This window comes from Hyperolius riggenbachi, chromosome 4 (genome assembly GCF_040937935.1).
Source record: "Hyperolius riggenbachi isolate aHypRig1 chromosome 4, aHypRig1.pri, whole genome shotgun sequence".
In the NCBI taxonomy this organism is placed as follows: domain Eukaryota; kingdom Metazoa; phylum Chordata; class Amphibia; order Anura; family Hyperoliidae; genus Hyperolius; species Hyperolius riggenbachi.
The window spans coordinates 273,064,730-273,092,028 of record NC_090649.1 but is presented as its reverse complement, the minus strand read 5'-3'; the positions used below and the strand labels follow the sequence as shown (position 1 = coordinate 273,092,028).

The window sequence follows — 27,299 nt, the reverse complement described above, 5'->3', positions numbered from 1 at the left end:
ATAAAACGCTTCTCTATGCGCTTTTGCGGAGCAATTCAGTTTTTTCACTTCCTGACATCAGTCAAGAAGTGAACGCTTTCACCCGGAAATGAATAAATACAATGTATTTATTCATGAAAGCGCTGGGGAAATCGCTATATAAAGTGTTTTTGAAGCACTTTGTGATTTCCCTATACCTTCCATTGAGGCCCCAAAATTGTTACAGGCAGCGCTTTGGTGAGCAGATCGGAATCAAACTGCTCAGATGTGAACACTCTCATAGGGAATCATTGCACAAATGCTTTAAGGGCGATTTTGAAAATCGCCGGCGCTAAAAAAAGGCGAAAACGCCCTAGGTGTGATTAAGCCCTTAGAGTGCTGCACTGAAGTGATCTACTTGGGAGGGTGGAATACCTTTGGGACCTTGGTATTTTTAAGGGGTGGTTTTGGGGAGTGTGGTGATATATTGGGGTGCTGATAATGTTAAGGATAATCTGGGAAGATCATCTGCCTTGCACCAAGTTAACGGCGGAGGTGTGGAGATATATTGGGGTGCTGATGCTGTTAAGGATAATACAGTAATATATTTTCATTTTCCCATTTTTATATCTGCTGTGGTATGTCAAAGGTGTAGATATGCAGGCTAGATTCCTGGACTGTTCATGTATTTGTGTGGGTGGGTCACTAGACCTACATTTGCATCTAAAGAGGTCTTCAGTGAATATGACCAGTCACCTTCAATAGGCAAGGAAGCAGCTCACTAAGCCACTAGCAGTCACTTTTGATCTACTGTCCCAGGTGTGATTGTCTGCGTCTGTCTACAGGATTACAGGCAAACTGCTACCTGTAACCAAAATTCAATCTTTTCATGGATGTGCTAAAATACACTTTAACCAAGGAAATAATGTGGAGGAAGCTTTTTGATGTCTGCAGAGTTCAATGGGTGAGATTGTGTCCTGCCAAACTTCAAGAAGCTAAAACAGGAACCCCCTTTGAAGTTTGCATATCACAAGAAGGATTATGACAAGCGTTCGGTGATGTCACAATAGGGGAAACTGCATTAGTTCCTGGGGGCTGGACATTAAATGCCCCAGGGGACACTTCTGACTATTTAAGGTGGCCCAGGACAGCCACCAGGATCTTCTCTCGGAGGTAGCGAATAGCTAGGGAGGATCGCGACTCCTGGTCGAAACGGCGTCCTCCCGTCAAACAACGTTCTAACCTAAGCTGGTAACGTTCTTTTTTCCCCCGTTTATTTTTACGCAAATATCCGTGTGTGTTATCTTTGTAACTTTTATCTTGTAACTATTTTTACTTTGTTTTTTGTAATCTTTGTGTATATATTAAGTTCTGCACTGTTCTATGTTTTTCTGGAATATTAAATTATTATTTAATAAGCTTGACTTCTGCTGTACTAAACTAACACTCATAGCCTAGAAGAGACTGAAGTGTAACCGTGTATAAGTTCATGCCTAATTGTACGCTTGAGCAACACTACCATATGAAATTGTAATTGCATTGTGTGTGGGGGCGCTTGTCATACGTTGGCCTAAGCACGCAGCTGACCCAACGTACGAACAACGCCAGTGCGGGTAGCGACAGCAGAGTGGCTAACAGTATCGTTCGGAACGACTGTTAGTGGGTCTTTGCTTCACGACAGTGTAAGATTGCAACTGTGTGTGTGTGTGGGTGTGTGGCGTTCCCGTATTTGGCCTAAGCGCAAAGCTGACCCAAATACGAAAACGCGGAGTGCGCGCTGAGGACTCGACAGCAGAGTGGAAGTGTCTAGCGAACCGCTAGTGGTGGCAGTGAGAGGTGTTCTGAGGGGTTCCAGCCTTGTTTTAGCTTGACTAAGGCTGCTTCCCCTCTCAGTCTGGTCAAACCCGCAGTCGGGAACCGTATACGCAGGCGTGCCGCGGGCCGGTTCCTGACATAATTGGTGGCAGCGGTAGGATCGTTTGGTACATTAGTACGCAGTTTAGCTTGCTATTCTGAGTACTAAAGGCTGGAAGCTTGCTAGAAGCAACTAGCCTACAGAAGTCTACTCAGTGCAGAATCTATATACGTTTTTTTTTTTGTTCAAAGATACACACGTGGTATTTTGCTTTCCCTTCCCCCCTTTGTTCTTTTTATTTTTTGCAACACGATGGCTCAGAAAGCATCCAGCTATGCAAGGCAAAACAAAGAGATGCTACTCAACCTGTGTGAGCACTGAGGCATCGAGACGGTGAGCGGCCAGACGAAGGAGCAGTTGGTTCGTGCGCTCGAGGAGTATGATGAGGCAGAGCGAGCCCGTGCTTCAACGTCAGCGGATGCAGCTCACGACACGCCAGAGGAGGAATCGCTCCCGCCACAGAATGCGAGTGGAGACGATGTCCTGGACGATCCACCAAGCAGGGAGATGTCATCTCTGGAAGCTGATCTACAGCTACTGAACTTGGCTGATCCTGAACTGCGCCTAAAGCTGATCCTACTGCACCGACAGGCAGAGGAGGGAAGAGCTGAACGGCGACGCCAGGCCGAGAGTGAAAGACGCCAGGCCGAGAGGGACAGACTCCGGGCAGAGGAGGGAAGAGCTGAACGGCAACACCAGCTGGAGCTGGCTAAACTTCAGCAGCAGAACCGGTCTGCTGGACCCGCAGAACGCGAAGGTGAGCGAGTCCACAGAATCCCCCTGGATAAGTTCCCCGCTATGGACAAGGACTCTGACATCGACACTTTCCTACAGGGGTTTGAAAGGACTTGTCGGCAGTATGGGGTGCCCCGTGAGCAGTGGGCACGATACCTCACACCAGGGCTAAGAGGCAAGGCCCTGGAGGCGTTTGTGAGTCTCCCCCAGGAAGAAGAAACAGACTTTGAGGCAATTAAGAAAGCCATCATTGCGCGATACCACCTCACGCCAGAGGTGTATTGCAAACGTTTCAGGACAGTGCAGTGAGGTCCTAATGACAGCTACCTGGATCATGCTTGCACCCTGCGCACTGCCTTCCAGCAGTGGCTAAAAGGACTGTCAGTTAAAACCTTGGATGCCCTGCAGGAGCTGATGATAAAAGACCAGTTCCTACACACCTGTCCTGTTGAGGTCCGGCTGTTTGTGCTGGATCGAGAACCAAAGACAGTGGATGAGGCTGCGGAAATGGCCGATGCCTACACCGCCCATAGAGCACCTGAGTCCTGGAGGACTACTACGCCCAGCTGGAGAGGAGAACAGATTGCTAAACCTGTTTCACCCAGCACCCAGAGGAGGCAAGCACCGCTGTCTCCTGGATTCAAGCAACCTGACACTCGGAAATGCTTTGTATGTGACAGGGTGGGTCATATCAGCACGACTTGCCCAGAGAGGAAGAGGGAGGCCCCAAAATCCAGTGAGGCCTCAAACCCCAGTGAAGTCCCAACGGCTTTGTGTGCTACCAGGAATGCCACTGGCTATGCAGAGAATCTGCAGCTTGTCACGGTTGGGGGTACAGTTGCCACTGGGCTGAGAGACACTGGAGCAGAAGTGACTCTCATACATCCCCAGCTTGTGAACCCAGAGCAGTACATACCTGGGAAAATGATTGCTGTCAGAGGAATTGGGGTGTCACCCCAGCCATACCCACCGCCTTGGTCCACCTGGATTGGGGGGTCGGCAGTGGACTGAAAGAAGTTGGGGTAACTGACAAAATCCCCACCAACGTTTTGCTGGGTACTGACCTGGGACGGTTAGTGGCCCGCTATGAGCCTACCCCAAACCCTGTGGGGCCTGCACCCCCAGCAGAAGTTCAGGACTCTTGCAAGGTACTGTTTGATAATGCTGTGCAAGTGGGGAATGCTGGCGAGGCCCCAGGGGCTATGGACTGTGTACTAGGAGCCAGCCCTAGTGAGTCTCCAGTGCCTAGGCCTGGAGTGGAACCTGTCGATACCAAGAATGCAGAAACTGATGAGGTCATTTATGACGTACGGACTATCGAGGCAGGAACTGTTGATGATACTTGTGAAGTGCTGAGTAGCAATGGGTGTAATGCTGCAGATAATGTTGATGTTTTATGTGATGTCCCAAATGACAATATATGTAGGGCTGATAATGCTGATGTCACATGTGTTGTGCTACATAATGCTGTGTGTCATGTGGACACTCCGTCAGCTGCAGGAGTAACCAGCGGCGCTCGCTGGGCTGCAGCAGGTGGACTGTCCACTGAAGGGGCAGATGGCACCAGGCCAGATCCTCCCCCTTCAGATGGTTTCAAGACCAAAGGCGATGTGATTTACGATATGTGTAATGTGGGCGCTCCCTCAGCTGCCGTGGTAACCCGCAGCGCTAGCGAGTCTACAGCACAGGGACTGTCCACCGAAGTGGCAAATGCTGCTGGGTCAGCCACATCTAATTCGGAACTTGGCCCTGAGGGCCCAGGAGCCTCTCCGTCTGCAGCCTTCCTAGAATGTGTGACAGGCAGCACTGAGCTCTCTGGGGCTGTTCGATTTGACAGCAGCCTGGAAGAGCTCAGGGGGCTAGCCAGCAGGTCACCGGCTGGGAGGGGCGGGCTGAGAGGGTTCTGGGAAGTTATTCCCTCGGAGCTGTCCGAAGTGGAGGAGGCAGCCCGGCAGAGAATCATTCCCCAAAGGGACCGAGAGATAGCTCCTGCCACTATAGAAAAAGTGCGTGTAGCGACGGTTGGAACCCTCCCCCAGCTGCAGTACTGTCTCTATGGTCGCGAATTCACGGTCGTCACTGACCCACATTCCCCTGGTTGGTTACGTCAGGTTGCCAAGGGCAACGACACATTGCAGCAACCTGACCTAGCTTTCCAGTCGTGTAGCTTGGAGCTAACTGACAGGTGGGGAACCCTCCTGAGGATGCTAAAGGGTTACCCCACCCGGCCAGGCCGTCAATGTAGGCTTTGGCAGGATGATTCGTTAGAATCACCTGCCAGCGCTATCCGGAAGGGGAGCAATCATGGGAATGCTGATGGGTTGTCCCGTCAAGCAGAACCAACAATGTAGGCGCAGGCAGGATAACCTGGGAAGATCATCTGCCTTGCCCCATTCTAAAGAGGGGAGGTGTGGTGATATATTGGGGTGCTGATAATGTTAAGGATAATCTGGGAAGATCATCTGCCTTGCACCAAGTTAACGGCGGAGGTGTGGAGATATATTGGGGTGCTGATGCTGTTAAGGATAATACAGTAATATATTTTCATTTTCCCATTTTTATATCTGCTGTGGTATGTCAAAGGTGTAGATATGCAGGCTAGATTCCTGGACAGTTCATGTATTTGTGTGGGTGGGTCACTAGACCTACATTTGCATCTAAAGAGGTCTTCAGTGAATATGACCAGTCACCTTCAATAGGCAAGGAAGCAGCTCATTAAGCCACTAGCAGTCACTTTTGATCTACTGTCCCAGGTGTGATTGTCTGCGTCTGTCTACAGGATTACAGGCAAACTGCTACCTGTAACCAAAATTCAATCTTTTCATGGATGTGCTAAAATACACTTTAACCAAGGAAATAATGTGGAGGAAGCTTTTTGATGTCTGCAGAGTTCAATGGGTGAGATTGTGTCCTGCCAAACTTCAAGAAGCTAAAACAGGAACCCCCTTTGAAGTTTGCATATCACAAGAAGGATTATGACAAGCGTTCGGTGATGTCACAATAGGGGAAACTGCATTAGTTCCTGGGGGCTGGACATTAAATGCCCCAGGGGACACTTCGGACTATTTAAGGTGGCCCAGGACAGCCACCAGGATCTTCTCTCGGAGGTAGCGAATAGCTAGGGAGGATCGCGACTCCTGGTCGAAACGGCGTCCTCCCGTCAAACAACGTTCTAACCTAAGCTGGTAACGTTCTTTTTTCCCCCGTTTATTTTTACGCAAATATCCGTGTGTGTTATCTTTGTAACTTTTATCTTGTAACTATTTTTACTTTGTTTTTGTAATCTTTGTGTATATATTAAGTTCTGCACTGTTCTATGTTTTTCTGGAATATTAAATTATTATTTAATAAGCTTGACTTCTGCTGTACTAAACTAACACTCATAGCCTAGAAGAGACTGAAGTGTAACCGTGTATAAGTTCATGCCTAATTGTACGCTTGAGCAACACTACCGTATGAAATTGTAATTGCATTGTGTGTGGGGGCGTTTGTCATACGTTGGCCTAAGCGCGCAGCTGACCCAACGTACGAACAACGCCAGTGCGGGTAGTGACAGCAGAGTGGCTAACAGTATCGTTCGGAACGACTGTTAGTGGGTCTTTGCTTCACGACAGTGTAAGATTGCAACTGTGTGTGTGTGTGGGTGCGTGGCGTTCCCGTATTTGGCCTAAGCGCAAAGCTGACCCAAATACGAAAACGCGGAGTGCGCGCTGAGGACTCGACAGCAGAGTGGAAGTGTCTAGCGAACCGCTAGTGGTGGCAGTGAGAGGTGTTCTGAGGGGTTCCAGCCTTGTTTTAGCTTGACTAAGGCTGCTTCCCCTCTCAGTCTGGTCAAACCCGCAGTCGGGAACCGTATACGCAGGCGTGCCGCGGGCCGGTTCCTGACAGGGAGCACTTATTTGTTCTAGATAGAGTAGTAGAGTGTAATAATGCAGTACTGATTTTGACCAATTGACCCAGAAAAAAGGAAACAGCATGGCAGCAGAGTCTATACACAGTAGAGACAGGCAGCCTGTCCAACACATTTCTTTCTCCAATGCCTGGCTACTCTGTGCTACTAGTCCCTTATTTCTTGTTGCACCTATCTGACTGTTCTTTAGTCCCTTTCCACACTGTCAGTTAAACAAAGATTGAGGCGAACATCAGGCAAAAAATACGTCCCTAAGAAGAGAGAGGCCTCTCGATTTTCTACAATCTAGATCTAGAAGCTTCGGCTTACTATGCAGGCGCGGCCATACTCAGGTAAGCGCAGTATTTCCATACTGAATAAAGAAGAGCACAGTCTCGATCATAAATCCACAAGCTCTTGTCGGATTCATTTAGGGAGTTTGCACACAGCAACAGCGGAGGCCAGGAGAACATGAGAAGCCTCTGTGGGACCCAGAGGCATTCCATTTCTTAGGTTTCAAATTATTTTCCTGATGTTCGCCCTTTACTTTAAAGTAAAGTGACTTCACGTATGGTTGACTGGAATATTTGCGGCTACTGGACTTTTGATGTAATCAAGTGGCCAGCCCATAGGATGTAAAGCCCACTACTTGGGGACACCTCTGGCTTAGGTAGCCAGAAGTAGCTCCCCAGTAAATGAAATGCAGCAAATGTTTAGTATATTGCATTTTTGTATAGTACAGTGGATAAATATTTTCACAACTTCTATTAAAATGAAAAACTAGTACAATTTACACAAGAAAATATACAGGAAACTTCACAGTAGGTCAACCTGAATGCAGAAGGTGGTCTGTTGTCTGATGTCCTAGATGATAATGCATCAAAAAGTTTCCTCTGTTCTTCCCTGGGTGTAAAAGGCCTTTGGGTTTGCAGTGTCCGTAAAGAATTTCTGGCTTCATTTATGATTTCAGCACTTGTCTTTGGAACAGAAGCGGGGGGCTTGTAAAAGGGGTCTGTTTTCCTATCCCGTGATGGATGCATTATCTCCTTGCTACTCGGTTCCAGTTACCAATGACATTCAAATTTCCTGAAAAATTGAAAAAAATGTAACTTATAAAGAGTACAAGTGGCCAGACATTAAAATTGGTGGAATGTATTGTTTGATCATGCTGGGAAATGTCAGGGCTGTTGTGGTCGATCGAGTGCGTCACGGGTATTGCGACAATCAATAAACGCAACGGACCCTGGCTTCTGACACCCCCCCAGTGTAAAATATTTCCCACAAGCTTGTGTAATAGCTTCCCGCTGCTACGCTCCCGTTCAGAAATGATTGTGGCCACTTTTTGCATGTGCAAGATAGCCAGCACCTAAGCAGAAGCTCTGAGCCGCACGTGCTTGGCTTATTCCTCCACAAAACAGTGGCTCCATGCAGGAGCGGAACTAGACTTGAGGGCCTACCTGCAAAAATGATAGCATGGGGCCCCCTTGGTCCTCGAACCCCATGCAGGTCAAGTGAGCGGGAGAAAGCAAATGGCATCAGAGTGTTTTGCTATTAAGCAGCATCTGGAAGCAGGAAAAAATTGCACATGCTTCTGCACACTTTTTTTTTTGCGAGAGAACGGATTTTTTTTTCTAATTTTCTGTACTTGGGGTTGAGGAGAGGGAGAAGGAGGGGCCCTGAAAGCCTCTGAGCCCCCCTGCGATGGCAGGGGTTGCAGGGGTGATTGCTATGCCCATGGCTCCATGCTACTGTGTAGGCGCAGATTGTCAGTGTGTAGATTCGCTCATTCATAGACAGGAGTGTGGCTATAAAGAAGAAGAGGGTCCCAGGGAACAGAGGTGGACTCTAGAAAGATTGCTGAAGCCGGAGGTAAGTATTCAACTTTTCATTTTTTTAAGTAACAGGCTTGTATAAAGAACCCCCCTAGTCTAGGTATCAGATGTCCTCCCCAGTATAGGCAGCAAGGTGTACCACCAGTGTTATCTCCAGTATAGGTACCCAGGTGTGTGTGCCCATCCCCACATAGGTGCCAGATATGCCAGCAGTGTTAGTTATCCCCAGTACAGGAGGCGGCGGCTGCAGCAGGTGCCCTCCCCCTTCCCCCTTCCCAAGAGTATTGTGCATAGTTGAAAAAGTGGCGGCTCCGCAGCTGTCCGGTGATGAGAGGGGTCCTCATGGACATCCGCGGCAGGCGCCAGTGTTGCAGAGTCACGAGATAACTCACCTCTCGGAACTCCAGCTATGGGATCTCTCTCCAGTCACGTCTAGCGTCCGGTCTCCATGGCGGCGTCACCCGTCACGTGACTGTGACACGCAGCTGGCACCATGGAGACCGAATGCTGAAGTGTGATCCCGTAGCTGCAGTTGACGAGAGGTGAGTAATCTCTGGAGTACGCTCCTCTCGCGAGTGTTGAGAGGTCACGATCCTGCTACCTATACTGGAGAGGTAGCTAATATTGTGGTACGGATGATCACCTAAGAATGCGGGCACGGCTGGGTAGCTATACTTGGGAAGGGGAGCACATATGCTCCCTATACGGGGGGGCTCATACTGGGGCCACATCTAACACTCAATACTGTATACTCTATACATGCCTAAACTGGGAGAGGAGGGGGGGGAGTGATATATTACTCATTTTAAAATGTTAATATGAAGGAAAATGAACCAGGATAGAAATGACCAGTGTGGTTTGAATTATAAAACAACATATTTTTCTTATGACATTTTTATGGTATGCGTGATGGGTGTGTGGCAGGGGCGTGGCTTAAGTATCCCTCTTTCTCATCTCAAAAAGTTGGGAGGTATGCCTGTATTAGGGGTAACATGCTGGAGGCACATCTGGCTACCTATTCTTGGAGGGGGGTACCTAATTCTGGGTACCTATACTGGGGGATGGGTGTATTGGCTACCTATACTGGGGGCACATATATTTATACAGGGTGATGGTGTCTACCTCTGTCTACATATACTGGGTATATAATGGGGTGTTACATCTGGCTACGCAATACTGGAGGGTACTTCTCGCTACCTATGCATGGGGACACCTCTCTAGCTGTTTATACTGTGGGGCTACCTAATGCTTAGGAAACTTTTTCTCTAGTTACCTAATTCTGGAGGTTACCTCTAGATACCTTTTTATTTGCAGGCATGTGACTACTTAATTCTTGTACAGTGGGAATTACAAGAATATTCTACTATAGTGGGAACTCAGCTGCTTAATTCGAGTATCTACGGATCACACAGCTGTCTGATAACAGTAGTATGGTTCGCAGATAAAAGCCAGATTAATTGTGGTCTCCCCTTGTTGGACTAAGATCTACAGGTGCCCACTAACTGTCACATTTTCAATGAAGACTGGCTCAAGAAATTATATAAATGCGATTGGAAATAAAATGTCATAATACCTCGATTATTTCCCCATCAACAAACTAATCTGTACTACCTATCCATCACAACCAATTATTGAAGAAAAAAAAAAAAAAAAAGTTTTTTCAATTGACCAAATTGTCATCGAACAATCCCCATTAGATTTATTCACAGTTGATTTGGGACATCAAGAAGGTTTATTTTATTCCAATCCGATCACATTTATCTGATTGCTTGGGTGATTCTTTTCTGAAATTCTACCATTAGTGGGAACCCGAGGTGAGAGGGATATGGAGGCTGACATGTTTAATTTTTTTTTTACACAATGCACATTACCTGGCTTTCCTGCTGATCCTTTGCCTCTATTACTTTAAGCCATAGACCCTGAACAAGCATCCAGATAAAATGTGTATGACAAATCTGACAAGATTAGCTGCATGCTTGTTTCAGGTATGTGATTTAACCTCCTTGCCGGTCTAAAAAATCCGGCAAGGAGGCAGCGCCGCACATTTTTTTAATTTTTTTTTTTTTAAATCATGTAGCGAGCCAAGGGCTCGCTACATGATAGCCGCTAAGCGGCGGCATCCCCCCACCCACTCCGATCGCCTTCGGCGATCAGAGTATGCAGGGAATCCCGTTGAGAACGGGATTTCCTGCAGGGCTTCCCCGGTCGCCATGGCGACGGGGCGGGATGACGTCACCGACGTCATGGACGTCGGTACGTCATAGGGAATCCCGATCCGCCCCTCAACGCTGCCTGGCACTGATTGGCCAGGCAGCGCAGGGCTCTGGGGCGGGGGGGAGCGACTCGGCGCGGCGGATTGCGGCGGATCGGCGGCGAGCGGCGGCGATCGGAAGTTACAAGCAGCTAGCAATTACAAGCAGCTAGCAAAATGCTAGCTGCTTGTAACAAAAAAAAAATTATGCAAATCGGCCCAGCGGGGCCTGAGATATCCTCCTGCGCAGGTTACCCCGAGCTGAGCTCGGGATAACCGGCAAGGAGGTTAAAGGTGCATACACACGTCGGAGTTTTGCAAACGACCGGCCGTTTGGACGTTTGAACTTCCGGTCGGTTGGATGTCAAATCGGGCGTCTGTACGGTCGGTCTTTCACCTGATAAGACTGGATTTGAACGACCAGCTTGGTGGATTGTTCAAATCCAATCTTATCAGGTGAACGACCGTCCAAAACACACGCCCGATTTGACGTCCAAACCACCGGACATTTAAACGTCCAAATGACTGGTCGTCTGCAAAAATCCGACGTGTGTATATTAAGGCTCATACACATGCTCAACAAAAGTCTTTTAAATGCACAATTATCAAACAACTTTGGTTGTTGAAACAAACCAAAAAAGTTGTTTGCTATTGTTCAAACAACTGATAAGAACTGTTGGATTTACTTGAGCTGCATCTTATCAGTTGTTTGAACAATAGCAAACAACTTCTTTCGTTTGTTTCAACAACAAAAGTTGTTTGATAATTGTGCATTTAAAAGACTTGTTGCTCTGGTGTATGAGTCTTTTAGCCCCATACACATGCTAAACAGCTGTCTTTTATGCAGCACAATTATCAAACAACGCTTGTTGTGAAGCAAGTTGAAACAACCCAAAAAAAGTTGTTTGCTATTGTTCAAACAACTGATAAGACATCAATCCAACCAAAGGTGGCCATACACTGGTCGATTTGCCATCAGATTCGACCAACAGATAGATCCCTCTCTGATCGAATCTGATCAGAGAGGGATCGTATGGCCACCTTTACTGCAAACAGATTGTGAATCGATTTCAGCCTGAAACCGATCACAATCTGTAGAGCTGCCCCCCCCCCCCCCCCCCCCCCCCCCCCCCTGCATACATTACCTGTTCCAGTCAGCCCGAGTCCCCTGGTCCCCGCTGTCTTCTTCTCCGCTCCGGGCTCCAGACCGTTCCTGCAGCTACTGAACTTCCTGTCCAGGGGAAGTTTAAACAGTAGAGGGCGCTCTACTGTTTAAACTTCCTGCCGGGACAGGAAGTTCTGTGTAGCTGCAGCCGGTCCAGAACCCAGCATGGAAAGAAGACAGAGGGGACCAGGGGACTCGCGCCGGCCGGAACAGGTAATGTATACCCGCTGTATTGTGTCAGTCGTCGGGCATTCGAACGCCGCTATCGACGCACTCCCGACCTGCCGGCGATCGAGAAAAATCTTCCGCACGGACGGATCGATGGGAACGATCGATTTTGGACGGAAATCGATCGTTCTGTCAGCAGTGTGCGCAGCAATTTCACAGCCAATTCGATCACTGTGATCGAATCGGCCGTATATCGGCGGGAAAATCGTTAGGTGCATGGGCCCCTTAATAGATTTAAGGCGCGTACACATGCCTGATTCATTCAAACGACGGGTGTGACAGTTTCGGCAGAATGACCGCCCCGTGGGCAGGTCTGACGACCCGTTGTGTGAATGAATCAGGCGTGTGTACACGCCTTTAGACCCTACTGACCAGAAAGAATATCAGGACTGCCAAACAACACCTGCAGCAGTGTACTGCAGTTACACTATTAGCATGACCGCTGTAATCAAGTAGTGCTGTGAGCGTTGTTATGGTAACATGCTTTATTAACGTATGTTACCGCAGCAGCACTCACATTACTTGGGTACTGCGGGTCGCATTAATAGCGTAACTCCTGGTACACTTGTGCGGTAGTACCAGTAATATTATCAAGCACTGTTTCTGTACGGCAATATTACCACTAGTTAATGCATCATGCCCAATGATTGGATTCACAGATGAATGGTTTATGTTCTACATCATCATTAAGGTTTCCTGTTAATTTTATAGCAGGGAGCCTTTTGGTTATCACAACCTACCAAGGGTTCCCTTGAGCATAGTTATGCTGCTTCCTCGTAGTATGTTGATATGTTTAGTATAATTTTTCAGCTGCCCGTTGACTCTTGTACTTTTGCCTTTTCAACATTTCTATTGCTGTGGAATGTTCTCTACTCTTTGTCTTTTGTTAACGACTTTTGTTGTAAACGTTATGAAAGCAAAAGAAACTTAAAAAAAAAGTTACAAATTATTATTTTCTTATTGCAATATTCATCTGTTTCTTTTGTATCATGTGTGACACTTGAAAGGATACATGAGACAAATACAATAAAATTAGATTTATTTACCTGGGATTTCTTCCAGCCTCTCGAAGCCTATGTGTCCCTCGCCGCAGCTCCACTGTTAGCCAGTCTCATGGCGTCCCTGTAGCAGCCACCGACCCAGCCCGGTTGACAGCTTGTGCGCATGCGTAGCTGGAAACGTTCTGTGCAGGCACAGAAGTACTGCTCCTGCCTAGAATGTGACCATGAGCAGTGTGTCCTCTCTTGCATGCACAGAAGGCACTGACCTGACCGGGTCCGCTGCCAATACGGATGGGACCGCCTCATGTATCCTTTAAGGAGCAGGGTTGCTTGGATGTGGTCCAGTAACATATGAGGCATATTGTATGGGTGAAGAAAGTAGGTTAGATTAAAACTGTACTTACATTTTAAGTTATTATACGTTTATGTTCTGTCCATTATTTGGCACTGCCCTCAATATATCATGTCCAAAACCACTTTTTATAATGGCATGCTGCAATTGCTACAAATCCCATCCCCCTTAGATGGTGCCTAGTATTGCACTGAATCTCCGGAGATCCAAGCAATGCCTCTGCCCATTCGAATTATGTACAAGTTAAGCAGAGAGTCAATTACTACAGATGCGAAGGACAATTATGTCATCTTTCACCCCCTTCCCATTTTCAACTACAATACATTTATGTCCTCTGTGATGTACTGTAAATATAAGTATGTACCCTTAACGTCACTATATCTATCAAATATATCAAACAAACCTCCCCCTAAGGGAGGTTTGTAAATAGAGTGGGCGTGAACGCATGACACCTCTGCAAGAGCTTTAACCTATTGCAGGTCTGGCAGAAGAAGATGGCGAAGCACATACAGATGGGGAGCAGCCCCTTAAAGGTATCGTAAGTAGTGTATCTCACTCCTCTAATGGCCAACAGTACTTATGAACCTCCCCTAGGGGGAGGGTTTTTTAGGTGTTTTTTTTATATAGTGCTTAGATCCCAGGCAGGGCTGAGGCAAAGGCGCGGGAGTTTAGGAGGGGGGCCCAGAACTCACTCAGCTATCATTCCCTTATTGTGTTTGAAGCAGAGAGAAATAAGAAAAGGTGATACATGGCAGTGACTGCAAGCCAGATAATTAGAGATTAAGGTGTTGGGGGCACTGGGGCGACTTTTAGTCTAATAGCAATCAGTGTGTGACGGGTAGGGTGGGAGGGATGGGCGCACTTTGGTGTCTCAGCCTTGGGTGCTGGAGGACCTTGTCCCGGCTCTGACCCCAGGAGATGTGTTAGCGTGCACTCTTGCTCGTCAATCCTAAGACTCTACAAAGGCCCTCTCTAGTATCAGATCCCCATTCCCAAACCTCCAATTACACATTAAACCAGTATGTAAGTATTAAAATTAACAAAGACTAAGAGTTTTGGAATAATTCATTAGCATTTTAGAAGCCTTCTGTTTCTTTTCAGAGACCCCATCTTCCATCTGCCACCTTGATTGTAGTATGGCAGCATACTACCCGCTCTGAAAACTGTTCAAGCAGACTGACAAAAGAGCAATTAACAGCACAGGAGCCAAGCAGCAATCAATACAAGGTTTGTTGTTTTGTTTTTTTTTCCACAGGGCTGAACACTTTCTATTTGGCATTATTAAAAACTTCTTAGGCTGTGGTCTCGGAGCAAGTTAGCTCAGCCAACTGCAGCATATAGAAAGCAGGGCAGAGTCATAACACACCAACTTACACATGTGGTAAACCTCATGCTTTTTTTTTAACTTGAGTGTGCAGTTCGCTGTGGTATTGGATCATAACGTGTGGAAGGTACAGTAGCTGAGTGCAAGAGTTTTGTATTGACACAGTGTAATAAGCAGTAATAAACATATTAGTGAAGCAAGAGAGGCAGGTATAGCTTTATTATCTAAACTGTTCGGGTGTTTAAGGTGAAATCCGGATTAGGTCATTTAGACGCCAGGGTCAACCGGTTTCTAATGACAATGCCCGTATTAGTAATTGGGCATCCAGGTTGTGAGTTAAGTATTAGTAGCGAATCGGCTTCTAGGTGGGGATTGATTGGGGGAGATGATCATCTATCTTGTGAGCCAGGAGTAAGTGTTGGGCATTAGGAGGGGTAGGGTAGTATTAAGTAGTAGGAGCGGTAAAAGTGTTAAGGGGCCCATACACTGGTCGATTTGAGCCATCGATCGATTCTATAGAATCAATCGATCAGAAATCGATTCTATCAAATTCCCAGATCGATCGATTTACGGCCAATTTCGATCGATATGATCTATCTGACAGGATGGAAAATCTAGGTCTATCTGCTGCTGGCAGCAGATCCGTGGCCCATAGAATTGCATTGGATCTATAGGTCCAATAATGCATTTAGATCGATTTCTAGTTTCCTAGTGTGTGGTACACATCAGATAGATTCCTGTCAGTCGACTTGACAGGCATCTGCCAGAAATCTATCTGATGGTGGAATTTGCTGCAAATCTATAAGTGTATGGCCATCTTTAGGCATTTAGTGGGGAGGGGGTGTTAGGCAATAATTGGGGACAGTTAGAGTGAGAATGGATGCCAGGTAAATGTATAGTTCATTACCAATATTTTTATGCAAATCAGCCTCTAGATATGAATTGTACACAGCTGCAGTGTATTCAAGTATATTGCAAAGTGAGGACCAGTGGGAGCAAGGTGCACTCCTGGAACCTGCAGCAGTGCAGTGGTGTAGCTATACATTATGGCATAGGAAAACACAGGGGGGGGGGGGAGGGATTACACCTGCCCAGAATCCTCCCTCAGACCAGGACCGGTGCAGTGTCTGGGGACAGTCAGATTATCTGCAGAGCATGGAGCAGCAGCGTGTGTACAGAGCATGGAGCAGCAGCGTGTGTACAGAGCATGGAGCAGCAGCAAGTGTGCAGAGCATGGAGCAGCAGCGTGTGTACAGAGCATGGAGCAGCAGCATGTGTACAGAGCATGGCGCAGCAGCGTGTGTACAGAGCATGGAGCAGCAGCGTGTGTACAAAGCATGGAGCAGCAGCGTGTGTACAGAGCATGGAGCAGCAGCGTGTGTAGAGAGCATGGAGCACAGGGAAGGGGGGGGGGGGGGAATTACACCTGCCCAGAATCCTCCCTCAGACCAGGACCGGTGCAGTGTCTGGGGACAGTCACAATTTGAGACACCAGATTATATGCAGAGCATGGAGTAGCAGCGTGTGTGCAGATCATGGAGCAGCAGCGTGTGTACAGAGCATGGAGCAGCAGTGTGTGTACAGAGCATGGAGCAGCAGCATGTGTGCAGATCATGGAGCAGCAGCAAGTGTGCAGAGCATGGAGCAGCAGCATGTGTACAGAGAATGGAGCAGCAGCGTGTGTACAGAGCATGGAGCAGCAGCGTGTGTACAGAGCATGGAGCAGCAGCGTGTGTACAGAGCATGGAGCAGCAGCGTGTGTACAGAGCATGGAGCAGCAGCGTGTGTACAGAGCATGGAGCAGCAGCTTGTTTACAGAGCATGGAGCAGCAGCGTGTGTACAGAGCATGGAGCAGCAGCGTGTGTACAGAACATGGAGCAGCAGGGTGTGTACAGAGCATGGAGCAGCAGCGTGTGTACAGAGCATGTAGCAGCAGCAAGTGTGCAGGGCATGGAGCAGCAGCAAATGTACAGAGCATGGAGCAGCAGCATGTGTACAGAGCATGGAGCAGCAGCGTGTGTAGAGAGCATGGAGCAGCAGCGTGTGTAGAGAGCATGGAGCAGCAGTGTGTGTAGAAAGCATGGAGCAGCAGTGTGTGCACAGAGCATAGAGCAGCTCTGGGGAACTTAACAGAGTCAGGTATGAGCACAGCCCTGTGCCCTGCTGTATGAATGTTTCACTTCCCCCTTCATTAGCAATGTCGGCTGTCTTCATTAGTATCTATATCCAAACTGCTCCTGATTGCTCTCGCTGTTGGTCGGTCAGTCGGACGGGAAATTGCATTATGTGTACCCAGCATGATGTCCTACCATATTATTATACTGTATTGTGTGTGGCTGAGGGAGACTTTTCAGGAATTACCCCTTGAAAATCCTGGGTTTGCCCCTGTATGGGGCCCCATAGCAAAACTTTCATGGGGCCATAAAATGTAGGCATTCTTGAGAAATGCCACCTACCTCTATCCTATGGATATGAGGTAACTGGGATATTTGCATTCTCATGTGATATACACTGCATATAGTCCACCTGGGCCCCCTCTGCTCCAGGGCCCCATATAGCTGCTCTAGCTGCTATGACTATTGCTACGCCCTTGCAGCAGTGTATAACAATAGTGATCAACCGTAATTTCCAGTCAGGTGACAACTGTAGGTAATGGAAAAGGTGCTTAAAATAATTGCCAACAATGATTTTAGGTGAACTAAGTTCGGTGTGTGTTTGTCCTTTTAAAGGACAACTGCAGTGGGGAGAATATGTCAGCTGCCATATGTATTTACTTCTAAACAATACAAGTTGCCTGGCAGCCCTGCTGATTTATTTGGTTGCAGTTGTGTCTGACAAGCATGCAGCTAATCTTGCGCCGAAATTGTTGCGTGGTGTGCCGTTAACGTCGCACCGTTCACACAGACAATGCGGCGTTTAGCGCGGAAAACCACGCGAAAGCTGCGATGTTAACGGCACGCAGCGTGCCAATTTCGGCGATCGGTATTCAGTTTATGCGCGCTAAACGTCGCATCACCCTAGTTTGCACGTCCAAAGTGTTTAGACGTGCAAACTAGGTTACCACCGGATAGTGAATCGAGCCCCTTATCAGATATGACAATAATGTCAGAAACACCTGATCTGCTGCATGCATGTTCAGGTTCTAGACTCTAGAAAACAAATATGACAGCTTCCATATCCCTCTCATTTCAGTTAAAGGGATATGGTGGCTGCCATATTTATTTCCATTTAAGCCATACCAGTTGCCTGCCTATCCTGCTGATCCTCGGCCTCTAATACTTTTAGCCATAGATCCTGAACAAGCATATGCAGATCAGATGTTTCTGACATTCTTGTCAGATCTGAGATTAACTGCATGCTTTTTTCTGGTGTTATTCAGACTCTACTGCAGCCAAATAGGTCATTAGGAATGCCAGGCAACTGGTATTGTTTAAAAGGAAATAAATATGGCAGCCTCCATATTCTTCTCATTTCAGTTGTTCTTTAATCTCCACTCCCCTAGTTACATTCATCTAGTATTGGAAGCTGCCATCTTTCATAGTAATATATTATCCAGATCAGTCTGTTAGCGCAACATTTGTTTTTCATGCTTTCTATCAGTTTACACAGAATTTGCTATAGGTGAGTCTGTAATCTCTGCAGTCAAAGGTAAAACAACCAACTCAACAGCCAGGAGAGCTCAATGCTGCTCAGTGCAGCACACTCATAACATACACAGCAGAAAATGACACTAAACATATTAACTCTCCCAGGTACCTTTTTTCCCCTTTAAACATCAGTACATACTTAGAAGTTACAAGGGGCTCTTTACACCAGGTCCACTGCCAGAGTGCTTACCAGAGCAGACAGCAGCAGACCAATGGAGGTGCTTTTCCACATGTCCATCTCTACCATATCTGCAAATTGGCTATACATAACATTATTTATTGTTTTTTTAGGTACACCTCTGGGATTGTCTTGTACTTTGCAATTATAAAAGCCCTAATAACCAAAAATCATCTCTTTTTTTGGTATTCACTTCACAAAAGCATCCAGGGCCTTTCTTGCTGCTTTGGTGACAGATACCTAGCCTGCTCCTCTTGCAGCAAGTGATGCTGACAGCATCCTTTCTAAACTGGGAAAATTAACTGGGTGTCACAGGCAAAGGCTAAATGGCTGATTTTAACCACTTCAGCCCACAGGTGTTGTCACCTCTAGGACAGAAGTAATTTTCCCCTGTAAGCACTCCTTCCATTCATTCGCCAATAGCTTTATTACTACTTATCACAATATAACAATCTATATCTTGTTTTTTTGCCACCAATTAGGCTTTCTTTAGGTCATTCATTTTGCTAAGAGTTAATTCTAAATGCATTAAAAAAAAGTTTAGTCCCTAAGACAGTGATGACTAACCTTGGCACTCCAGCTGTGACAAAACTACAAATCCCATCATGCCTCTGCCTCCCCAAGTTATGCTTACAGCTGTCAGAGTATTGCAATGCATCATGGGACTTTTAAATGTGTACTGTGTACTGTGTTGTTTTTTTCCTAGAAAGTGCTAGATATTTTTTTTTTTTTTTACATTTTGTGATGTTCTGCTGTCATGAATCAAGATGCCTCCTGATTAGAGGCGTCTTGGTTCATTCAAAGCGGATCATTTGCTTTGGGGGAACACTCGTTCCCCTTCCAGCAAATGAATTCCCTGTAATGGCGGCGGGGAACGAGCCGACTGCACGCGTCTATGTGTGCGTAACAGCTGCAACACAGATTGCCTCTGAGCGGTGCTTTCTGGACAAATATATTCGTCCAGTTAGTAAGAAGTGGTTAACACAACTACAGTCGCAGATTGCCATTCTGTGGCATCTATCTCAGTTTGGCATTGTGCAGCCTTTATCTTAGTCTCCTGTTTGCAGGGCTGGATTTTTACCACCCAAGGCCACTATCACCAGCCGTCCCCACTGGCGTAACAATAGGGCCTGCAGCCCCTGCCCCCGCTCGGGGCCGTTTTGGGGGGCTGGAGGGGTCGCAGCATGAGGGGAGAGCTATGGCCACATTATACAGGAAGTCGCGTCAGAGGCTAGATAGAGGAACTTCCGCGCTGGAGCGCACAGAAGGTATGTAACTGCCGCTGCCCGCCGCCTGCATATCCACTCATATTGATGCTGGAGGGGAGCGCAGAGGGGAGAGCCTGATGGGGGGGGGTGACCGTCCCCCCTCCCCGCTGAATGTGGCCACAGCTCTCCCCTCATGCTGCGACCCCTCCAGCACCCCAAAACGGCCCCGTGCTGGCCCGGGGGGGGGGGGGGGGGGGGGCGCTCAGAATTTCTGCTGGGGGTTCCCGGTGGGACCAAGTTACGCCCCTGACGGTCCCCTAACAAACAGCAATCCTCCTACCACATACACACACTTTTATTGGTCTCAGTAATTAATATATTTAAAGATGCTTATTAATGATGCAATTTTACTGATCATTCAACCTTCCAATAGATTGGATTGGACAAGGTTGAATCAACTACAAATAACCACTTTGTCAATCGTTTTATCAATCTGCTTTGTGGATCGAACCCAGACACTTGCCCGACTGCTGCAGTTCATGTGTTTGGCAGCTTGACTGCATGAGTGTGCCAGCCTGCAGCCCGCCCCTTGCTTCCTGGTGCCCTAGGCGATTGCCTTTGAGGCCTTGCCTGAAATCCGGCCATCCCTGTTTGTGTAGACACTCAGTGAACTGTGTATACATCTCATGTCTAGTGTTTGGTAACCACTGCAGTGCTTGCTGTAGGTTGTATCAGGAGAGGCTGGAATTAACACTACTGTGTGAGGTCCCCGGTGGTTGGTCACCACCACCATCAGCCAAGATAAGCATGCTCTGGACAAGGATGAAAGTGCAACATGGAAACTGGAAGAGACAAGAGGTCTGGCACTGCTGAGGCTTTATTGGTCACATGTGCATACAGCTCAGAGTGCATCTAGCATCATGGAGAGTTACACAAACCTGGTGGGTGGGGAAGCAGTGAGTGCGAGGCCTGGTCTGCCTTGCTGTAGGTTGGGGTGGGTGGCTGGTTTCGGATGGTTATCAGTTAAAGTAACAGGACAGTGGAGTATTGACTCAATAAAGCCTAGTACACACATCCAATTTTGATTGACCAATCACCAATTTTACCACTTCCGTGTAGTTTGAGATCTTAACTACACAATCTGTTCATAGGATTCAAAATCTGTTGGCCCTCACTACATGGAGGTTGTAAAATTGGCCAGTCATTAGCCAATTAAAATTGAAGGTGCACACACACATCCAATTTTGATTGACCAATGATTGGCCAATTTGACCATTTCCAAGTAGTATGAGAATGTACCTACACCTAAAAACACACAATTGGTTCGCACGATGGCCAGGGGCCCCGGACCTCTCTCACTGGCCGGGGCCCCAAGGCCAATGCGCAATACCTGGAGGGGAGTGCAGGTGGGCCTGGACCTCTCACACCCAGGCTCTGGACCTCTCACACCCAGGCTCTGGACCTCTCACATCCAGAAAACCCACCAACACTGCCTCCATACTGAATGCTAAATTCGACACACACAAGCAATAGAACACAGCAATACATGCATGCAGCTACCTTTGAGTCGTCAGCAGGTGCTCGTCAGCCAATCAGGATGCACTGTCATACACCCTTTACCTGCCATACCACATCTAGCAGCCATTAGCATTCAGGTGGGAGGCTTCAGTTGGACGCAAATCGCAAGATTGCGTCGCTAGCAGGACCGCCCCGTGCAGGCATCCCTCCCACAGGGGTCCCTCCCTAACTGCTCACCTGTCCGCCACGTCCTAGAGCTGAAAAAAAACGTTTAAAAACACACGATTGGTTCGCACGATGGCCAGGGGCCCCGGACCTCTCTCACTGGCCGGGGCCCCAAGGCCAATGCGCAATACCTGGAGGGGAGTGCAGGTGGGCCTGGACCTCTCACACCCAGGCTCTGGACCTCTCACATCCAGAAAACCCACCAACACTCCCTTCATACTGAATGCTAAATTTGACACACACAAGCAATAGAACACAGCAATACATGCATGCAGCTACATTTGAGTCGTCAGCAGGTGCTCGTCAGCCAATCAGGATGCACTGTCATACACCCTTTACCTGCCATACCACATCTAGCACCCTGGCCATCGTGCGAACCAATCGTGTGTTTTTAAACGGTTTTTTTCAGCTCTAGGACATGGCGGACAGGTGAGCGGTTAGGGAGGGACCCCTGTGGGAGGGATGCCTGCACGGGGCGGTCCTGCTAGCGACGCAATCTTGCGATTTGCGTCCAACTGAAGCCTCCCACCTGAATGCTAATAGCTGCTAGATGTGGTATGGCAGGTAAAGGGTGTATGACAGTGCATCCTGATTGGCTGACGAGCACCTGCTGACGACTCAAATGTAGCTGCATGCATGTATTGCTGTGTTCTATTGCTTGTGTGTGTCGAATGTACCTACACCATCAGTTCATAGTATTCAAGCCCTTGTACAACATAAAGGTGGTCAAATTGGCCAATAAAAATTTAAGTTGTGTACCAGGCTTTAAGCATGGTACACACTTTCAATTATTATTGTCCAATCACTGAGCAATTTTACTACCTACCATTACAACAGATATTGAATACTATAAGCAGATAGTAAACCTTTATACTACATGACGGTGATAAAATTGGTCAGTGATTGGCAAATCATAATTGAAAGTGTGTGCCAGGCTTAAGGCAAACGTATTAAAATGGTATTTAGAGGAAGCAAGAGGGTGAAGATCAGTGAGGTTGGTTGCAGTACATTTGAAAGAGCAAGAAACTGGCAGTCAACAAGCAAGAGCCCCTCTCCTAACAGAACTGAAGGAGGCAAAGCTAAGGTCTTCCTAGCAAAAAATAAACTCAGTGATCTTTGATCACTGTAAATCGAATCTGCCAAAGATTGTTGCCTCAACATGCAGTCTTATCATAATGTCGATCGATTGCCAGCCGAAATACAACAAAATTACTGATTGAACAGGAAGGTTTTTGCTGGCCAATAGGAGTGCGGGGCAGAGCTGGTGACTCGTCTCCCTTTTTATGTATCTTTCCCGGGGACCCCTATGCAGACTATTAGCACTCCTACTTATTTTTCCAGTCGGCACGCTCCTTCCTCTGTGCTGCTGCCATCTCCCAGTGCCTGTTGTGACCCTATGAACTGGCGGTGTATGTAAGTGAATACATACATGCCGCCAGGTCACTACAAGTGCGATAAAAGAGAGCCATCAAATATTCAAAGCGCTCTGGTCAATTGAATCCTTAAACCACAGAATGATAAAGAGATAAAAAGAGTTCACTGTCAACTGAGTTATAGCAAGTACTCTAAACAGACATATGTGTGGCGGGGATTGGATGTACCGGGAAGTGAGTGGTGACAGCAGAGGACGCGGGACTACGCGAACCGCGGGAATATGTAGCATAACCCGACGTGGCAACGGGGGAGAGCCCGTGGAAAAACTCTGTACGTGAAAAACAACTGGCAGCATGTGAGCTTCCCATAGAGTGATACATTTTTAAATTCAACAGGTTCCAGTTATTTACGGACTACCTAAAGTCCATAAGGAACTTGACCCATTTAAATATCGTCCCATGGTTTCGGGCAAAGATTCTGTGACCCATCCAATGGCTAAATTTGTGGACCAACAGTTACAGCCATTGGTACAAAAACTTCCTGCCTACCACAACTGACATGTGGCATAATGAGATAGACATGGGTATGTACAGTGCCTACCACACAAATAACTATGCTGTGTTCCTTTTTTTCTTTCTCTGCCTGAAAGAGGTAAATATCAGGTATGTAAGTGGCTGACTCAGTCCTGACTCAGACAGGAATTGACTACAGTGTGACCCTCACTGAAAAGAAATTCCAACTATAAAACACTTTCCTAGAAGAAAATGGCTTCTGAGAGCAAGAAAGAGATAAAAAAGGGGGAAATTCTTATCAGTGAGGGTCACACTGTAGTCACTTCCTGTCGGAGTCAGGACTGAGTCAGCCACTTACATACCTGATATTTACCTCTTTCAGGCAGAGAAAGAAAAAAAGGAACACAGCATAGTTATTTGTGTGCTAGGCACTGTACATACCCATGTCTATCTCATTATGCCACATGTCAGTTGTGGTATCCTTAAGGCTGGTTTCACAGTGGGACGTTACAGGCGCACGTTAGAGCAGCCTGTAACGCAGCCCACCGCACAGTAATGAAAAATCAATGGGGCTGTTCACAGTGCGGACGTTGCGTTACATTGTAACACTGCGTCACAAGACAACGTACTGCATGCAGTACTTTGGACGCGGCTGAGCTGCGTTAGACTGCTTGCACATGCTCAGTAATGTGGGGGAGGAGCGGAGAGCGGCCAGGCACATGGCTAATTAATATTCACTGCACGTTATGACGTGCAGTGTTTACTTCCTGGAGCAGCCGCTCTGTACGGCGATTGGCCGGCGGGACCACGTGATGCCGCATGCGCACAAGAGTGCGCATCACGGCATCACTGACGCCAGAGTGAGCTGCACAACGCGGCTCACTCTGATGTCCAAATCCAGCACCACCAGGCGTTCCGTTAGGGGGACGTTATGCGACCTTAACGCCCCCTCTAACGCAATGTCCTGGTGTGAAATTAGCCTTAAGGACACACGTGACTTTCTTAACAAGATCAATGGTTTAGGAACGATGGAGAACTGTTGGATACTTTACACGATGGACATATTGGCACTGTTCACATGTATTCCTAATGAAGTAGGCATTGAAGCAGTTAGACATTTCTTGTCAATACCCCTTCGGATGATGTTATATTGGCTCACAGGGTGCCATCAGAATTTATACTCAGCTGTCTTGACATAATCTTGAATAATAACTGTTTCAGGTTTGAGATGAACCGGTACCATCAATGAGGTGAGGTGAGGTGAGCCTCCTGTGCTTCTGAGTCAGTGTGGGTAAAGATTTCACATTATTCAGCTGTGAATATTGTAACCAATGTTTCCCTGTGTTTAAAGGTTTAGCATCAGGTCTCAATTGTGAGAACTCAGACAGAAGGCTATAGAAGAGCCACGGATTGAGGGCACATGGGAAGCGGAAGTGAATGCACGTTTGTCAAAGAGAGGTGATAGTGGGCCAGGGATGGAGAAGATAAAGGAAGTGGAGTGCACCGAATCCCAGAGACAAAGAATGTGTTTGACCCAAATCGGGTATATGTGATGGAGAGGCAATGTAGCCATCTGTCCAGGGTAATGCTCTAGTGTTAGGCCTGAGATTTGGGTCTCTAGCGGAACCTATTAGTATTAGATTTTTAAAATGATTAGTTGTATTATTCTTTCTTCTGCTGATCAGTGTGGGACACATAATAATACTAAACAGCAAAGCGACTACTTTTTACAACTATAATCTATTCAATGGATTCCATTTCCAGCAAATGTGTTGAGGCCATTTTAGAATGAGCAATAGTTTAATTTTTTCACAGTTGCTTTGCTGTAGACTATGGGGTTTCAATGTCATGAAAGTATATATGAGACAATTGCTTTCCATTTAATAATGTTTCACAGGGCTAAAAACACTTTTTGAATGAATAATTTGTTACACCATCACTGCCTAGTATAGATGTAGTACGACACGTAATTTTACTTCAGTGTCAAAACATATACACACTGATTTGGGTATGTTAGCGTTTGACACATCTTACAGACATGATATGAATTATGTATTTTGTCTAGTATTATGTAGGCACTCATGATTTGGCACCGTATCATATTTGATGTATTTTGTGGTATTGGGTAGTATGCACACTTGGGCATGTTGCATGATGAATTATGATATGAGTGATAGATAGATAGATAGCAGAGCAGGGACAAGGTCCTCCAGCACCCAAGGCTGAGACACCAAAGTGCGCCCCTCCATCCCTCCCACCTCAGCTGTCACACACTGATTGCTATTCGACTAAGAGGGCCACAGGGCCCACAACCTCCCCAACACCTTAATATCTAGTTATCTGGCTGCTATCAGTCGCTGCTATGTATTCCCTTTTCTTATTTCTTTCTGCTTCATACACAATTAGGAATGACAGCTGAATGAATTGTGCGCACCCTCCTACACTGCACCCTGAGGCTGGAGCCTCTCCAGCCTATGCCTCGGCCCGGCCCTGATAGATAGATAGATACAAATAATGGACTAAGATATTTACTGGTAAGTAGGTTTATTACAATAGTTATTATGTTTATTTTAGGTACTGGACCCGTAATTGGAATACTAATTTTATGCACATCGGAGGGTAATAGGAATGGGCATCATCAGACACAGATTCTTGAGTGGATTATGCAATTTTGTAATCTGTTCATGTTTCACAATAGGTAGCATCAGTTTGATAAAGGCAAACGAACAGTACAATACTGCAGCTCAAATGATTTTTAATAGCTTACCTGCGGGAATATATTCAAAAATCGATATACTGTGTGCTAGGAATGGATTCCTTTTGAACCAGTTCCTTTCAGAAAGAAATCAATCTATTTGGATAATTGGGTGGAATCTACATTTGTATAGCCAGCTTTAGGCATCGTTTTCAATATCTAAGCTAGAATGAGGTTTGATTAAAGGTTTTTTATCAGATATTTGGAGACTGTGAGAAAACGCGGAAAAGCCGCCGCATATGCCAAGAGCGAGGCGGCTGACTCCGCATCCAAAGCGGCGGATTGCACGCATGGACACGCGTCTGGTAGTATGGTGGAATGCGGAAAAGCCGCCGCATGTCCTGACAGCAAAGCGGCTGTTTCCGCGTCCAACGCGGCGGTTTGCATGCAGCAGCATGCGCTTGGTGTGGCTGGGTCTGTTAGTGCACATAGACAGATGGAGAGCTACGCGCGCGCGGGCCTGAACTCAGGACCTTTATACCAGCAGGGGAAGTGTCAGCTGATCAGGAAGATCAGCTGATTCCTGCAGGACTCATGATTGGCTGAATGGCTCAGGCGGGGCGGCAGAGTCCAGCAACTATATATTCTGCTGCTTGTCAGTTGCTGGTTGTCTGCCATTGCTAACACTTGCGTGAAGGCACTCAGACCTTAGCTAGACCCGACAGTGTGCCAGAGTCGGCTGGAGCTGGGAATCCACACTGAGTCAGATTCTTGATAGCTTAAAGTACTAATTGAATTGTATTATTTGTTAGACCAGTTCCAGGGTGTTGAGATCAAGGCCCTCACACCCCAGACTAGGAATACTGTGTATCTTCTGTGTATTCTCTAGCATAGTTCCAGGGTGTTGAGATCAAGGCCCTCACATCCAAGACTAGGGAACTGTATTATCATTTATGTTATACTCCAGACTAGTTCCAGGATGGTGATGATCACGGAACTCACACCCAAGACAAGGGAATTGTATTATCATTTATGTTATGCTCCAGACTAGTTCCAGGGTGTTGTGAATACTGACCTCACACCCCAGACTAGGTTGTGTTATTACCGTGTTACGTTAGCCCAGTTCAGGGCAAAACCTTACATATAAGCAGCAGGGCTTCCTGCATCCCAGCCTTGGTCCCTCGCTCAGGGGTCCACAGGCTACAGGAATATCACCCACAGTCAGGGGTGAATTCCTCTGGAGTATAGGCCGCCAGCTCCTCTGGTGGTCTTTACTTAGAGTTGTTACTGT

At 47.0% G+C, this 27,299-nt stretch overlaps 1 protein-coding gene and 1 long non-coding RNA gene across 11 annotated transcripts in view; one reads left to right on the top strand and one right to left on the bottom strand.

The window, feature by feature from the left end:
* Positions 1–27,299, top strand: part of LOC137503787 (uncharacterized) — a 105,277-nt gene that overhangs the window by 8,749 nt on the left and 69,229 nt on the right. For 5 of the 8 annotated variants that reach the window (XR_011019331.1, XR_011019335.1, XR_011019334.1 and 2 more), the window contains exons 1-3: positions 8,875–8,958; positions 14,428–14,553; positions 25,720–25,847. This is a non-coding gene — a long non-coding RNA (uncharacterized lncRNA). The other 3 variants (XR_011019333.1, XR_011019336.1, XR_011019337.1) reach the window with 3 other exon arrangements.
* The window catches only part of ARMC2 (armadillo repeat containing 2), a 249,722-nt gene that overhangs the window by 214,444 nt on the left and 7,979 nt on the right, over positions 1–27,299 (bottom strand). For 2 of the 3 annotated variants that reach the window (XM_068231268.1, XM_068231266.1), the window contains exons 1-2: positions 8,722–8,822; positions 7,329–7,583 (exon numbers count right to left, since the gene is read on the bottom strand). In XM_068231268.1, the coding sequence (XP_068087369.1) occupies positions 7,329–7,537 (209 nt within the window). In that variant the 5' untranslated portion in view covers positions 7,538–7,583; positions 8,722–8,822. Of the gene's footprint in view, positions 1–7,328; positions 7,584–8,721; positions 8,823–27,299 lie in introns of those variants that run through there. The other variant, XM_068231267.1, reaches the window with a different exon arrangement.